Raw genomic sequence first — 16,782 nt, forward strand, 5'->3', positions numbered from 1 at the left:
ATGAAATCAATCTAGTCTTTGAGAAACCAACCAAGATAAAAGACCACCAACTGATGACCATCATGAAGAAGCACTTACTATTACACCATTGTTACAACAGACTTTCTTGCATCTTTCAGTCTTCATTTTGAGAAGCCTCAAACAGGTCAAATCGAAGTCTTGAACTGAACAATCTGGATATGTATGTATGATTAAATACAGCAGTTAATGCCATATTTAACTACATACTTTTTTTAAAGTGCTACGATTTCCTAACTTGCGCAGAAGTTTGTATCTCTTAATAGTGATACAGATATTTCATCAGTTGTTCTAAAAATCCATTAGAAATATGCTTCTATAAACCAACTAGGAAAAGAATAAGATGCCATAAAAGGACATAAAACTTTTGGGTACTGGATATGAAAAGGGAATTTTCAACTTTATAATCTAAATTCCTGATGCAGTGCAAGAAAAGAAATGGGTACCCAGGTATAGAATTCATAGTCAGAATGACTACAGCAATAATACCACACTTACCAGTGGAGCATTAGGCCTCAAAGAGGTCAAGGACTACTGTATTTTACATCCGGTTCTTAACATTTATGAACCACAGAGACATTTATAGAAGAAAGATTCACAGAGAAAGCAGAAATATATCCAATATCCTAAACAAGCTAAGCAGTCTTTGTACAACAGAGAAAACCCTTGCCCAACAGAAGTTTGTCACAACAAGGCAGCCATAGCAATCCAACTTTGTATTAGTCCTGAGCCCCAGCAGTCAGGGGGCTTGTAGAATCATCTGAACTATTTCAGCCATGAAAATTGATATTCACCTATGAATAATGAACTATGACCCATCCTGCAATGAAAGGTAAAATTTCTGAATATCCCTGCCAAAATTCAGTAGGAGAGAAAAAGAAAAATGCACTTTGAACCTAAATCTGGGCACTGTTTAACTTGAATAACTGCTCAAGTCAGCTCAATCATTTACTTTTAAGTTTTGCTGAAAAACTGAACAGTGTGTTTGACATCCTACCAACCCACCTAGACACTAATGTCTACCTACAGTTTAACAGCCTGAATGAGACTAGTGAAAACCAAACTAACTGAAATTCACAGTTGGAAACTTCTCACACAGCCTTTGGCAACTAATTCATTTCCTTGGTTATATCTGACCTGATCATTCTTCCCTTCTAAAAAGACAACTGCAGTAGGAAAAGGTGATGCAACTAGATGCTTAAAGGAATTGTAGACGCTACTCTTTTTAAATTCCAAGTAACTGGCATTTTCCTTTATAGAGTTAAAATCTCTTAGAATGCTCTAAATATACTCAAGATTTTGCTGCTTGGGACAACTATTTTAAGAACTGTGTGTAACCTTGGGTGTGAGACAGACACAGCCTACTTAGTACTCAGCCTGCTTACCTCAGCAGTATGTGATAGCCAAAATTTGAGAAGCTTGCTGGCAAAACGTTAGCTTTCCCTATGGGAAAAACAAACTCCCTGCAGATATGCTACCATATGCAGGATGAATTGTTTGCTTTTATTTAGTTTGGGCTGTTTTCTGCTTGGTTGTTAGGTTTTTTTTCTGGAGTAGAATTGAATTCTAAGGTATAGGCAACTACATTCCAGCTCAAGTATATTTTAAACATGCTCACACTGTTTCAGATTCACATTTCATTTGAATTGCTTTATTACCTAAACAACACACTCCTAATGAAAAGATTTTACATGCTGTTTTTCATTCATTACCTTTCAACATAGATGTTTTTCCCAGTCCCAAGGGAATATAGGCTACAAAGAATTCTGTAACATGAAACTTGTACATCACCCACTAGAGGAAAACAAGAGGTAGATTATTAATATTTATTCAAATAAAGACTACTTTCTAAATATAAAAAATGTTTTACATAATCTGAAAAACAGTGTCTAAAACTTCTAGTGTATGTATGACTGAACATTCTATTGTTATTTATCTTAAATACACTGTCATCTACATTCATGCCAAAACCTAACAGAGCAGACATTTCAAGAGGCCAGCAAATACTTGCTAATTAGATATTGCAGATTATCACACTTGCAGAGTACAGTTTTAATCTAAATGACATCATTCTGTATGTTTAACTTCCACAAACATGATCTAAAGGCTCCCCACATTTTAAAAGAAAGTGGGCTATCATTTTCTCAATTATCTTTCGCTTTGAAAATCTGATCATACAAATATATACAAAATGCTGGAACAGCATATTGCTGAATCTTGAAGCATTTCAGTAATTTTAAACTGAATGATGTTAAAAATAAGGAAAATTTAAATTAGAATATCTACAGTAGTTTTCAAGTGTAAGAAAAAAAACCACAATAAATTAATAGTGAGTTGTCTCCTTCAATCTAATGACATAAAAATATGCAACAAAAATAAGGATAATTTAATTTTCTATAGGAAACTATTCTCACCCACACAGCTGGTAAGAGAGCAATTCAGAGGAAACTTTAATTTCTTTCTCTCAATGCTTGCAGAAATATTGTACATAAGTAACTTGAAACTTACTAAGTATTATTTTTAAACATGAAATAGAAATTAGGTACTATGCCGCTAATATATGATTTAATTCTGGAAATATGCATGTTAGTGAAAACAGAATTTCATCCTTTGAATTCATGCAAACATTACTAAAAAGCATTTGTATTATAACAGAATAAATTTCAAAAATGAAATAAAAAACTTACAAAGTAAATCAATTCCAAACTGATATTGTGCAATATGTTCAAAAATTGATGTCAAGATGGGTAACAATGCTACTGTAGTATAATTGATATTCTGTGAAACACCCTTGATTTGTGTTCGTGAATGTGTAAATTTTCCAAGCTTAAGATTTTCTGAAGTTTTTTCCAGGTCTTCAGCTGCATTTTCAAAAAAGGCACGCAATCCAGCTTTAACAAGCTCAGATCCTGATTTCATAACAGTTCTGAAAAATAATGAATGAAAAATATTAACTCTGCATTGATCTTTAGTAGTTTTATAGATATGTATGCACATGTTACATGCTATCAATCTTTGAAAACATACAAAATATCAATGAACTTTACATTATGAACTGCAAGGACACTTACATCTACATAGTAGTATAAGCAGCAATTAGCTCGAAGCATTTCATACAAATTAATAAGAAGAGCGAGCTTGCTTCTCAGTCTTGGCTTTCCAGTTTTTGTTATCTGCTTTCCAGTAAGACAATGCCTTCTCAGCAGACATCATAGGTGGTGAGAAAGTTCCTCTGTACAATATGCTCAAGAAAAGTAACTCTTAATTCCTAAATTTTTACGGGAGCTACAGCAGTTAGATATGCAAGTCAGGATGCATGCTTAGATGCATCTTCAAAGCACACTAAATCTAGAAAATGCTACTGCAATACCACCCTCACAGTCCCATTCTATAATGTTTTTGCACTCTTCTCCAAGCCCTTAATGAAGCTTTCCAGGGCTATTATTCACAATGAGTTCACTGCCAGGCTGCTGTATAACACAACTAGGCCAGAAAACAGTTCATGTTAGAAAACTATTCCAGGCTGTGTTTTAACATACTCAAGTATTTCAATGGTAAACACAAGTATCAAGACATTCTTCAGACTTCTAAAGCCAAATTTTTCAGTTATGTACTAAACTGTCTCAACATACTCTACAGGTATCAATACTTGCAGTTACAAAGTTTGTGTCATTTATATCTCCCAATAAAGTCTTCAAATGCCCTTGGAAATAGTGACAAACTGCTCCTGAAAAACTTGGGGATATCTATGTACTTTGTAGCTGGTACAAATGTTGCAAACTTACCGTGTGTCAAGAGACTGAGCTAATATGTGCAGGCAGTTCACCATTGTAGCAGAATCACTCCCTGGTTAGAAAGAGATACTATGAGAGCACGACAGTATAGAAAATGTAGGATAATCTAACAATCCAAAATGTCATTACTGGAGATGCAGAGGTTAAACAAGACATAAGTCTACCACCTTAAGTCACTGGAGGGAGAGTTAGGTCTCGTTCTAGAACTAACTTTCAATTTCTTAAGTCTGTTTCCATATAGCAGCTTAAAAGAATAACCACTGGCTACTTATGGCACCAAGTACTTATGTAATTTTCATTACTTAAGTACTTAAGTAATTAAGTAATTACTTAAGTACTTAAGTAATTCATACTTAAGTAATTTTCATTACTTGATGCTGCAACATTCTGAACTTTCTGTCTTGTAGTATCCACATTTCTTTTTTAATTTTCTTACCTTTACCTTTCAAAAAAAGGTATGTTATTTTTCCCTACACCCCCCGAGCATATTAAGAAATTAATCTATTGGATTCAACAGTTGGATGACAGAAATTGAAACAATGTAAAATGGCTTTTGAAATCTAAAAGTAAATGCAAAGGCATGAGAGTTTTTAAAAGGAGTCTGAAAATTCTAGAAGCTGCTATTTGTCCCTTCTCCAACACTTTACATATTCTGTTATTTGTTAGCTTCAGAGGCACATTCAATGAAATCACTAATTGTATTGGAAGTTTATGCATCATTTTATAGATTTTTTTCCTATAGCTTGTGAAAAGGTTGAGGTAAGATAGAAGCACCAGTTATGCATTCTTTATGTTTTTAACGTTATCATAAAGATCTTTCTTAGCAACTTACCAAAAAGTGAGATCCTATGTCTAACAAGAGCAGCTAGTTTGCAGAACAGGCTAAAGTAGAAAAGAACAGAAAGAGCAATACAAGACAAGACAAAGATAAAGATTTATTTAGAATGTGAGGTAAAGAGTAGTAGGGATATGAAAGAGAACACGACATAATTCCTGAATATGCACATCCTGAATCATGCATGATGATAACACACTATTTAAAGCAATTTGTGAAGATATCCTTTGTAAATAAATAAATCCGTGTTTAGCCACTGCTGATGATAAGATTAATCCTGAAACGTAAACAAATGAGAAGAGCTTCTGGCAAGTATGTCAGAAACTTGCATATATAACCTATTTGTCAAAATAATAGGATAATTAAGAGAAAGCAAAAATCACCAACTCTGACTACTTCAACTTCTAAAAAGTAAAGACAGCTAGGCATACTTTTTTATTATCTGTGTTATACATTACAAATGGAATTACGATGTAACAAAAAAATGAAGAAAATATACCTTAGGAATTGCTATGGTGTCCTACTAACAAGAGATTGTCATTGTTATCTTCACAATAGTAAGAAAATATTATACTTCCTATAAGATGAAAATAACTGTCACTTTGCTCAGTGACAAATGGAAAAGGAATTATATTTCTGAATTTATAATAGCAGATATGCAGACTAGAGGTCTAACTTCCTTCATGTATGAGCTTTTGTGAAGGTGTTTTGTACAACACCAGTGAGCATCTTTCTAGCTTTATTAAGCTGACCTGACTGACTTCAGTGAAGCAATAGAGGATTCAGAAAGAGAGTATGAAATTGAATTCAAATGAAACGAAATTAAATGAAACAAAGCTTCAATCCTCCTGAACCTGAGCTGGCTTATGCAAGTACTGGAGGACTATCTTGTATATTTGTATATAATATATCTGAAAGCTCATTAAAGCAGAATTTTAGGGACACTATATCCACTCACTCTTACGGGCAACTGCTTTATAATGACTACCACACATCTAGAAGATGGAAACAAAAGGGTAATAATAATTTAGAGAAATGCAAAGAGACACTGGAAGATAAAATGAAGAACAGAATCTAGGAAGTTCAGTGCTAGGTCTGATGTTATGTAACAAGTAAGTTATCTTTACTTTCAAATTTTGTATCGAGTCTTCCACTGGAAAAGTAAACTCTGTTCAACTTAGTGAAGGAAAGCAAAATAAATTTAAGAATCTGACAGCTAATGTAAGAAAGCATGAGCATAAAATACAGTTTGAGAGATTATGATACAAAATTTCCCAATCAAAATAACTGGCGGCATACCCCTAAATGGAATAAAAAATTGGCAACAAAAATATTAGATGACAGTCATCGCTAAAAATAAATTAAATACTGATTTTTAAATGTTAATTGCAGAAAAATAAAAACCATATTTTTGTAAAGGCAACACATTATAAATTAAAAGGCAACTGTCTCTTTTTAATTGAGTTTTCTAGAATAACTTCGAGTCAAATGGTTGACTTTGAGTCAAATATAAAACAGTACAGACATCTAAGTTATTAAATTCCAGCAATTTTTCTTTGGGGGCATAAGTAATTTTGTAGAGAAGGGAGAATCCATAATGACACCTAAAAAGCTGCATCATGGTATTTTCACATTTTTTGATATCTGAAAATTTAAATGTGAATCTATTTAAATAACTCAGCTGTGGGATAAGCTTCAACCAGAAAGTGCCATCAACAATGACACATAAACCAATCAGAAACTAAGTTTTATTAGTTCCGTTGCTCACAGAACTATTCATTGGTTTTGATGTTATTGACAATTAGATACTGTTAGTATTATTACATATTCTTACTTCTTTAATTAGAATACTAAAATAAGGAATTCTATTCACTTACTGCCATTCTGATAGAGAATAAATTTATTTACATTCTATCTGAGGACACTGAGCTTTTGAACTATTATTACTTTTAATCTAAGAGTTGTTTAATTATCAATATAGAACCCTCCTGTATACATCTTAATTGTCTACTTACCTTGCTACCATTTCCTTTTCCTTATTTGATGCATATCCACTGCTACTGAGTGTTTTTGTTGGAGAAGACAGGAAGTAGAGGCAGTGATTTGTAAAGTACTGATCAACTAATGGTAAAAGAACCTAAGAAATACAGATACAAAATGTATTTTTCACAGAGCAAAATGGTAAATGTTGCAACAATGCTCTGATTGATGAGTTTATTCAAAGAATTTTCAAGCTCTGTAGCAGCTGTATTTTCTCATTTCAGACACAAAATAATAAAAATTAAAATCTTAAGGCTTACAATTTTACTTAAAATTGATATAAATAATAAACAGAGTTACGCAAATCTATTTTGGATCCTATACTGCAGGCTTATCTTCTCACATTCAATAAAGATAAGTAACACTGAACTAAGAGGACCCTTCCTCTCCACTATTTACATAAATCTCCAGTACAGATATAAAGGGAGAGGGCTTTTTTCTTTTTAAGTGCCTAAATTAAATTCTAAGCGTTCCTTACTTCAAATCTGATTATTTACAACATTTTCTTACTAGGTACACAAATGTGTATAACAACGCTATGCATAGAAATAGTTCTTCCTGTTAATTAAATGATACTATGCACTTCAGTGATATACCGGGGCAAAAATTTTCAGAAATAATTTATATTTTCAGTGAGAGTATTTAATTTCATATAATAAATAAGCTGCCTTTTAATTTCTATGTTCCTTCTCGTGTTGAATCAGATATTTTGAAATATTTGGATCTACCAAATGCATTGAAATAGTTTTGAAAGTATTTTGAAATATTTGATAACATTTAATTTATTACTTACCGTGAAAAAAATGGGATAGATATATTTCTATTACCTGAAAAGCAGTCTAACGTTAAAAATTTCCATGTTCTGTATAATGGAATGTATATGTACATTACTTGAAATACTAAATCACTCACTTTGGCAAAGAATTTTATTTCTTGGTCATGTGGAGATTTTTCAGTTTTTCCACTGGTTACAATGGCTTCTGCAAGGATATAATCAAGGCAGACACAAATAAGAAGTTGTCTAAAAATAAATAATAGCGCTTTTATATATCCTTGTAATCTTATTTTTGCTATAATACAAATAAAACAGCAGAAACAGTTTAGCTAGTTAAAGATGTCCAAGAATTCAATCTTCAAATCAAAAGACATCATTTAAGTTTCTTAAATGAAAGAAGAAGTGGTTGCTAGAATTTTAAACATACCGATATCCAGATATTTAGCTATCAACAGTTTTAATATTTTTCAAATTAAAATCTGCAGCTTACCCAAATGTGCAATAAACTCTTGAGCAGAATCAACATACTTTAAAATTTTCTTCAGGAACTTAAAGGCAAACCTCTTTTCCATGGATGAAGCATCCAACTCCATGTCATTCAGACCCCTGTTTTAGAAAACATTTAGATAAGTAGCATTGACGATGACAGTACTATGAAACATTTCATTCCTTATTATTTTTCATGTCAGATTTTCAAAAGAAGAAGAAAATGACCTTCCACAGCAGCTCTAAGTTGTCATCTACATAGCCATAAATGTTAAAATAAGTTCATGTTTCTCTAAGCGGAATGATAGTTTTGGATTAAAATTTCCAAAATGTGTGTGGTTTTGAATAGAGACTTCAGAGAGCTACCTTATTGCACAAATGAAGCCATCATTTTAATCCGACAAAGCAATGCACTGGCCACTCAATTTCTACTGCTCGCAGATCAAAGTGCAAAATGTTTAGGAAGTCAGCAACTGCATCTTTACACAATCAGTTTAAGTACTACACTTCATTTCATTATTCACATTTTTGTCCTTGAATTTTATGAAGTCAAAATGACTTAAACAACTAAACGAAAACCTAAATGTAAATAAAAAACTACTATACTATTCAAAGTAATTGAAAAATTGCAATGGTATGTGATACTTTAGGAAGATGCATGTATTATGTATTCTTTGAGATAAATTAATGACCTAAATCATGACTAGTACATTCAAATATATTAAACAGGAATAAAAACATGTATGGTTGGCTGTGCCTAGATTTAAAATAATAGATTTTACTTCAGCTACAAATAAAAACTACCTCACTGAAATTCTAAAATTCTTTAGGATCACAGAAAAAATTAGCTTGGAAGGAACCTCTGAAAGTCATCTGATCCAACTCTCATCTCCAGTAAAAGCTGAATCCAAAGTTAGATCAGGTTGTTCAGAACCTTGTCGAATAATGTATAGAGCATCTTCATGCACTGAAATCTCATAATATTTGCTGGAGACCCTACTGTAATGTTTGACCACCCTCATTGTGCAAAAAATAAAGGCAAAATACTTTCGTATATCTAACTGGAATTTCCCTTGTAACAACTTGTTAATTTGAATAGAGAATGTTTGAATGTTTGTTGGAGGAAATGATCATTTGTCCTGAGATTCCTTAGCACTGGTATAGGAGTAAATTAGGGAGAATCAAGGGTATTAACAGGTATATATGGCTGGCAGGCATCTCCTCCTACCTCACTTTTGAAGTGGATAATTTATCTAAGTATTTATGTGTATTTTCAGTGAGATCAGTGAAAATATTATCTTTTTTTGTTTATAAGTCATGCTAGCTGAGAGATTCCATGTACTTTCCTGAAAATTGAAAGACATTGGTAGCTCTGTTAAATAACAAAGCTGGTATCAAAAGACATTTAGAGATTTAAAAGAAAGATGCTTAACAGAATACCATGTTTTTTCTAACTTATACTTGATTAAGGCCTGAGAGATTTCTCTGTATCTCATAAGCACCTAAAAGTAGTTCAAAAGTGTTCCTGACAAACAGAGAGGAGCAAAAATCAAAACAGAGGCAGATGGTATATGTAACGTACACACACTATGCCGCCTATGTTTCCAGTTAAAAAGAATTTCCATGTTTTAAGGATTAGACCAACATTTTCGAGACTGACATTCTAGAAATGTGATAATTGCTATCAGTACTTCAAAAATAAAATTTGCATATATTTAAATATGCACATACTCATCTTAAGAAAACACTGAGAAGATGATAATTGTGATTCACCCTTATATAGCCAATTGCTGAAAACTCTCAGCCCCTACCCCATATGGAGTTTGAGCAGGCTTTTTCAATTAGTTAACACTGGAAACACTGTCTTCTTAACCTGAACAGCCACAAAGAGATACTAAAACTTAGTTGATACTAAAACTTGTATTTGAGCAATTCCATTGGTGTTTCAAAGGATCACCCATTTCATAGAATCATAGAATAGTTAGGGTTGGAAAGGACCTTAAGATCATCTAGTTCCAACCCCCTGCCGTGGGCAGGGACACCCTACGCTAAATCATATCACCCAAGGCCTCGTCCAACCTGGCCTTGAACACTGCCAGGGATGGAGCATTCACAACCTCCCTGGGCAACCCATTCCAGTGCCTCACCACCCTAACAGGAAAGAATTTCCTTCTTATATCCAACCTGAACTTCCCCTGTTTAAGTTTTAACCCGTTACCCCTTGTCCTGTTACTATTTACAGGAACTAAACCTGGTTTTCCTATTCAATGGCTCTAAAGCAATTATAGAGGATATAAAAATGTCTGCTGGCATACCTACATTTTGATTTCAGGCTGAGAGCCTACATATGTGGCAGGAGGGAATTTTTCTTCTAGTAAAGCAGAAATGTATATTTAAAGCTGTCTTCTAATATCTTTAAAAATGTTATTAATTGCTGAAGCCAACAAAGTTACCTTTTGAAGATCCTAATAATCAATTAGTATAAATTTCTGAGTGTATACTTTCACTACAGACACAGACTTGAAAAACAGAAATAAATGAAATCATCTGACTGCACATACAGAAAAAAATTGTTCATGAATAGAGTTTATTTTACAAAGATGCCAGCAAAACTGCAGTTTCCTAAGTCCTCAGGGGTTTCACATACAAAAAAAGGATAACAATTACAGTATATTAACTTACAATTCCATCATATAAAGCAAAAAATACAGTATAATGAGTTATTTTCATTTCATTGACAGTGTATGCGCCTGCAGGAGAGCTGACTTCCGGACACAGCAATTCAATTTAAAAGTCTGCACTCCTGCTTGAGCAGAAGTATGAAATGCCCACAAAACAGCCACTTTGTCTGACTGCTCCACAGAATTCAAACCAACATTTTTCTTAAAAACTGGATTAAAAAGCACATTGATGTGTTTCAGTATCAGACCTCAGATTTATTTTCCCACTACACTTACTGACACTGCTGGCTGGTAATTTAGAAGTTTTGAGTCACCTGCTTGTTTAATTAAACTATTGTTGCATTTCGTATCCACTGTGATCACATACTTATTAAAAATATTACCTGTCTACACTGTTTCAGAAAGGTCTTTCTAAACATAAAAATAACAAGGATTCTGATTTACATAAGATATGTCAAACGGTAATTATGTTACTAACAGACTGCAGCAAGATAAGGACAATCATCATGGTTCCTGCACAGAATGTAAGCAAGTATCTAAAAAAAAATGTGCAACTTACCGAGATATGATTATACCATTGACTTGAAGGAATTTAAACAGCTCTTGTGCCTTTTCACGGTCTCGCGATTTCTCCTTAGCTGTCAATGTGTCATAAGGTACCAATAAAGGATGACTACCTCCACCTTTAGTAAGTTGAAAGAACTGTAAGTTTTTTGACTGTAAGATTTATTTTGCTTCAAGAACAAAAGGGAACTATTCAATTTTGATTGTCTTACACTGTCCTCTTTCAGATTGTTTCTTCTCCCTCATTTTTGTCTTTTTTTTTTTGTCTTTTTGTGTGTGTGTGGTTTACAGCATTCCGGCTTACCTTTGCTTTCCAACTCCATTTTCTTCTTTTTGGCCCATATGTTATGGTAGTTTTCTGCCATTACCTCAGCCATTCCCTATGTTGCCATCAGAAAACACAAGATGCAAAATTAGGACGTGACAAAACTTGTAATTCTACGTAATTTTACACTATTGTGGTAAAGAAACTTCACAGTTAAGTCTCATTTCTACATTCGTCTGTTCTTCGAAGTCAGCATAGGCACAGGGTACATATATATCACATGCTGTTTACACCGCCTTCCATAGTTACATGATAACTTTTTCTATGAACTCAGAAAGCACCAATAGGATCAACAGTAGAAATCTCTTTCATATATATATATATATATATATATATATATATATATAAATAGTATGGCTTGCACCTTTTTACAAAAGCATATCACAAACACTAGGCTGAGTAAGTTGGGGCTGTTCAGCCTGGAGAAGAGAAGGCTGTGTGGAGACCTCATAGCAGCCTTCCAGTATCTGAAGGGGGCCTACAGGGATGCTGGGGAGGGACCCTTCATTAGGGACTGTAGTGATAGGACAAGGGGTAACAGGTTAAAACTTAAACAGGGGAAGATTAGATTGGATATAAGGAGGAAATTCTTCCCTGTTAGGGTGGTGAGGCACTGGAATGGGTTGCCCAGAGAGGTTGTGAATGCTCCATCCCTGGCATTGTTCAAGACCAGGCTGGACAAGGCCTTGGGTGATATGATTTAGCGTAGGGTGTCCCTGCCCATGGCAAGGGGGTTGGAACTTGATGATCTTAAGGTCCTTTCCAACCCTAACTATTCTATGATTTTACGGTTCTATGAAATAGGCTTATAAAACCTGACAAAATTCAAGCCATTAGTTATAAAAGAACAAATATATTAATTCTTTTCAGCACAATATATGCAAAACACAAACACAAACCTGAAGCTCCCTAGGAAGCATCACATTAGAGAGATCAAGTGGTGCTGGGTTATATCCATTTCCCTGCAGGAAAGAAAAAGGAATTATTTTCAGGTAAAAAAGTATTTCAGATAAAAGAATCAAATACTGAAATACATCATCTCTGTTGTTGATCTGATTAGAGCAACACCATTCTCATTTTTAAACTTTCTTATCGAACCTCTGTTCACCTTTTATTTGCAATGTGCTGAAGACACACAGGATGATTAACAGAATACATCTGCAGAAATAAGAAGGTTACTGAAGATACTTAGATCTCCCTACTTAAAACAACTGGCAACATGCTAAGATCCATGCTTTTTCAGCCTAAGAGAGGAGACCAATCATGAGGCATACAAGATACGCCTTTAATACATGACAGAACAGTGTGGCAAGAGTGTGAATGAATTATATCCTAAAGAGAAGACATCACAACATAAAGTTAAAATAGATTATTGTCTCACGCAATTTACAGACTAAGAAAAAGGAGGAGTGTGGTATATTTATGGAGTCTTTAAATGTTTAAAGTATGAGAGCTGCAGTGCAACAAACCTTAAGTGCTTAAATTAAGCATTATTTAACCTATGTTAAATGTAACTGATCACATATATATCAGTGATTCCAATCATGTATTTAAGTTAAACATGTGCTGAAATCCCCTACTCAGTCATGTCTTTATATGTATCTTCTTGGGCAAAAAGGCGCAGTGCAGAAAAGGCTCAGCTGGCTGGAAGCACAATTGCCAGAAACAGGAGGACTCCCTGTAAGGAGCGAAGTTTGCTGAAAAGATAAGAAATGCTGTCTTGTAACAAGAGTGCTCAGGGGCCACTTGTGGTAAGCAAAACTGCTGCTGGGGAATGAACCCAACATATGCTTAAGGTGCCTGATGCTCACAGAGAATCAGTGCTGGTGCAACTGTATGTAAGGGATCAGCTTCTGGCACATCTTTTGTGTGCTCCTTCCGCCATAAGTAGTAGAGCTCCAAGGTATTTATCATTAAATCTCACTATATTTGAGCACAAATATATGTTTAATTCACCTCAAGGGCTACAATAAAAATTCCTCAACACGTCATAGTTTTAAATAGTTGCCCACCTCCAAGACACATAGTGCGCAGCAGTCTCAGCATGCAATTATTAAATAAGTAGATGAAAACTGTCTCCATGTCTTCTGAGAAAATGGATAGGTGACAGCCTTATCATTTTAAAGTTGTCTTTTTTGCAATCCCCTCTTTAGTGTTGCTTCACAGTTTTTATTATAGTGACATGACTTCCAATCTCAGAACTCTAACATTAAATGTTTATTTTCATTAGAAGAGTATAAAATTAACATAGTTTTTTATAATTTCTTAGTAGATTAACAAACAAGTCTTTTGCTTTCTAAATTTAAGCAATTCTGCCTTACCTGGCTAGACTGAGATACGTTGCGGAGCTTTTCATTTTCACGCTGATGTATTATTGCTTCTCCTCCTTCCTTGGTCCTTTCTAGGCTCCATCCCATGGCCAACATGGTTTTCAGTGATTCTCTGGCAGGCCAACGATAAATTTCCTTTTCCTTTGAAGAAAATAATGTAAAATTTCTCTGTATTTAGCAAGTAACAAACACACAATAAAAATATTCTGTCCTTATTTATAAATTGTCACATGCCACAATGGCAAACAAAATTTGATTATATCTGAGGACACATGAGAAAAACTTTAAAATACTTTTTTTGTTCATTTTATTCCTAGTAGTATTTATTTCTGGAATATCTGTTACACAGTAACAGGATTCAAGTGAGCTCTGGAGCAACGATGTAGTTTGTATCTGGAAACCTTTTCATTAATTCCTCTAGCCCAAAATAATACAAAATTGATGGCATTACAAGTACTATGAAAATAGTTAGGCAAGTATGTACATTTGAATGCATCAGCACAAGGCCTTTTTTGGTCTTTCTATATTTATATCCACTCTTAGAATGTCACTGATCTATGTACCTCTTCATATAAATACAGTCATCGATAAAAAATTAGGGAACAGCCTTTATTCTAACATTCTTTTGAAAAGTAAAGGTGTTAGAGAAAATCTGAAAAGTTGTGGCAAAGAAAATTCTGAGTATGTCATATTAAGACCTTCAAATCAACCTAATAAAAGTATTTCAGGTCATACCGTGAATAAGAATTTTTATGACAATTACTTAACATGACACTTTTCATGAAAAGACCTGATTTCTATGTTCAAAAGGTCTAATCTGAGACAATTCAGAAAAATCTCTTTGAACTGTTTTAATAACAACTCAACCAATAATTCCTCAGCTCCTCTCCAAAGACTTCAAAGCAATTTACAAACCTTGGGAAATTAAACCTTTTGAACCCCTCTTGGTTTTTTATCATTTTCATTTTCTGAACAGGAAAAGTTTGGTAAAAAGGGACAAATATTTGAGTTATGAGTAACCCAAGGTTTCACTGAAAAATATGTAACAGAATTCAAATCAGTCCACTGTTCTGACCACTAGAAGATATTCATGTCTAGTCAAGAAATTCAAATGAAAGTTTATTCAAAATAGTTTAAATATGTTTCCCATTTTCTACTGAAGCATCTTCTATACTTTAAATTTTTCTGCCATCTTTCTTGAAGACAAAATTGCCTTCAGCTATGTTAAATTACACTTTTATCTGAAAACCCAGGACTTTCTGCCAGTCATTCCTCATCCACAAAGGCCTGAAAATCCTGTGCTATAGATACTCTGAATACAAATTGGCTCAGGCAGAGGAAGACGGCCCAACAGAAGCAAATTATACAAGACTCTGTGTAAGATTATCCAGCCAACTCCTTAAGCATATAAATGTTTCTATTCTTAACAGCCACAAGAATTCCACAAATTCTTGTAAGAATTATTTGTAATAATTCTAATTTGTCTCTTACAGCATATATTTTAAATAGACTTTAAAAAGTACACATATCAATCTAATTTCTATTAATGCAGCTATAATTTCCTCTATTACCTTTTCAGTTAAAGTCTTGAAAGGTCTTATTAATGGGTGTGTCTTCATATTTTCATCAAGTGAAACACCGTACTTCCACCCACTATTAGTCTGAAAGCAAAATAAATATACTGAAATAAGATGAGAACAACATAGATGAGTAATGGCAAATTATCCAGTTTACTTTGTTGTATTGAACTGCTAAGCTATTCCAATAGCTACTCAGTGCCACAGAAATTTCTGTTATAAGAACGTGCACCCATTTGTAGATACATTGGAATAAAACATGGTCCTGACAAATTAGATGCCACCTATGAGTAGTAGGTCTCGTGAAACCAGGTCTGAGCCTAATACACACTGGCGTCCTTGAAATGGACTCAAGCATGAAGATGGTAGTAGCTAAGGTAAAGAGTCTATTCTCTGGGAGGTTAAAGTCAGCAACACAGAAAATACAACGTTAACAGCTCAAGCACTAAAGAATGTAACTTTAATGAATCTTTTACCTCAAACAATATTACTTGAAATTTATGGGTTGAGACAAATGTGTGCATATTTATATCCTTCTGTATATATATATATATCTCTACAAATTTGCATACATAGCCCCACACAACAACAGAATTGCTATTTCTATGTAAGTGTTGTATAAAATTGTTATTCATTTTTTATTAATAGTTACAATAAGTTACTTAACCCAAATTCTATTTTTTTCCTTGAATGAAAGAGATTTAAAATTCCTACTTGGGTTGAATTAACTAGTTCAATGTCAGAAAATTTCCAACACAGTTATCAAAAACTACTGTCAACTCCCCAAAACTTCATTTTGCTCAAATTTAACTCTGAAAGTTATATTTATTAACAATAAAATATATTTGCAAATGTAACCTTAAAAAGGCCTTTTTTAAATGTTTCACTGAAACATTAAAAAGATGTATCACTTAGTATATATTGTCTCATCTTGTAGCTATTTTGAAGTGGTGAAACTGAAACACAACACAGTGACAGAGCACTTGGAAAATTAGAGGAAGAGCCTTCTTAAAGCTGCATTTTCTGAAATAAAAAAAGGACATTAGACTTTCCAGATACACTATTAGATCACAGAGCTGCTTCAGTAAAATTGAATCTCTGCCTCCCAGTCAAAAAATATCATTATCGAGCAAAATAAAGGTAAGATCTACACAATTTTATTAATAAAAACAAGCAAACAAAACTAAAGCCAGTGCCCCCTTTTCATTTCCTTCAAATATTTGTCTAATAAATTCTGCCCACTTTGAAAAACTGACAAATTTCAGTTCATTTTCTTGAGCAAAAGATTTCTTCCACATACCCGTAAATATGCAGACATTAACACATTCTGACCGAGCGCTTATCAGTTAAATTGTCC

The 16,782-nt window shown here is 33.7% G+C and overlaps 1 protein-coding gene across 7 annotated transcripts in view; it reads right to left on the bottom strand.

The window, feature by feature from the left end:
• The window catches only part of RYR3 (ryanodine receptor 3), a 223,905-nt gene that overhangs the window by 53,022 nt on the left and 154,101 nt on the right, over nucleotides 1-16,782 (bottom strand). For all 7 annotated transcript variants that reach the window (XM_061463377.1, XM_061463371.1, XM_061463372.1 and 4 more), the window contains exons 53-64: nucleotides 15,420-15,509; nucleotides 13,840-13,989; nucleotides 12,418-12,480; nucleotides 11,498-11,573; nucleotides 11,189-11,312; nucleotides 7,953-8,068; nucleotides 7,600-7,667; nucleotides 6,663-6,784; nucleotides 4,645-4,694; nucleotides 3,804-3,864; nucleotides 2,706-2,944; nucleotides 1,731-1,812 (exon numbers count right to left, since the gene is read on the bottom strand). In XM_061463377.1, the coding sequence (XP_061319361.1) occupies nucleotides 1,731-1,812; nucleotides 2,706-2,944; nucleotides 3,804-3,864; nucleotides 4,645-4,694; nucleotides 6,663-6,784; nucleotides 7,600-7,667; nucleotides 7,953-8,068; nucleotides 11,189-11,312; nucleotides 11,498-11,573; nucleotides 12,418-12,480; nucleotides 13,840-13,989; nucleotides 15,420-15,509 (1,241 nt within the window). The remainder of the gene's footprint in view (nucleotides 1-1,730; nucleotides 1,813-2,705; nucleotides 2,945-3,803; nucleotides 3,865-4,644; nucleotides 4,695-6,662; nucleotides 6,785-7,599; nucleotides 7,668-7,952; nucleotides 8,069-11,188; nucleotides 11,313-11,497; nucleotides 11,574-12,417; nucleotides 12,481-13,839; nucleotides 13,990-15,419; nucleotides 15,510-16,782) is intronic.

Source organism: Pezoporus flaviventris, unplaced genomic scaffold, assembly GCF_033815535.1.
Source record: "Pezoporus flaviventris isolate CSIRO_AGI_PZ_B2104156 unplaced genomic scaffold, CSIRO_AGI_Pfla_v1 ptg000036l, whole genome shotgun sequence".
In the NCBI taxonomy this organism is placed as follows: Eukaryota; Metazoa; Chordata; class Aves; order Psittaciformes; family Psittacidae; genus Pezoporus; species Pezoporus flaviventris.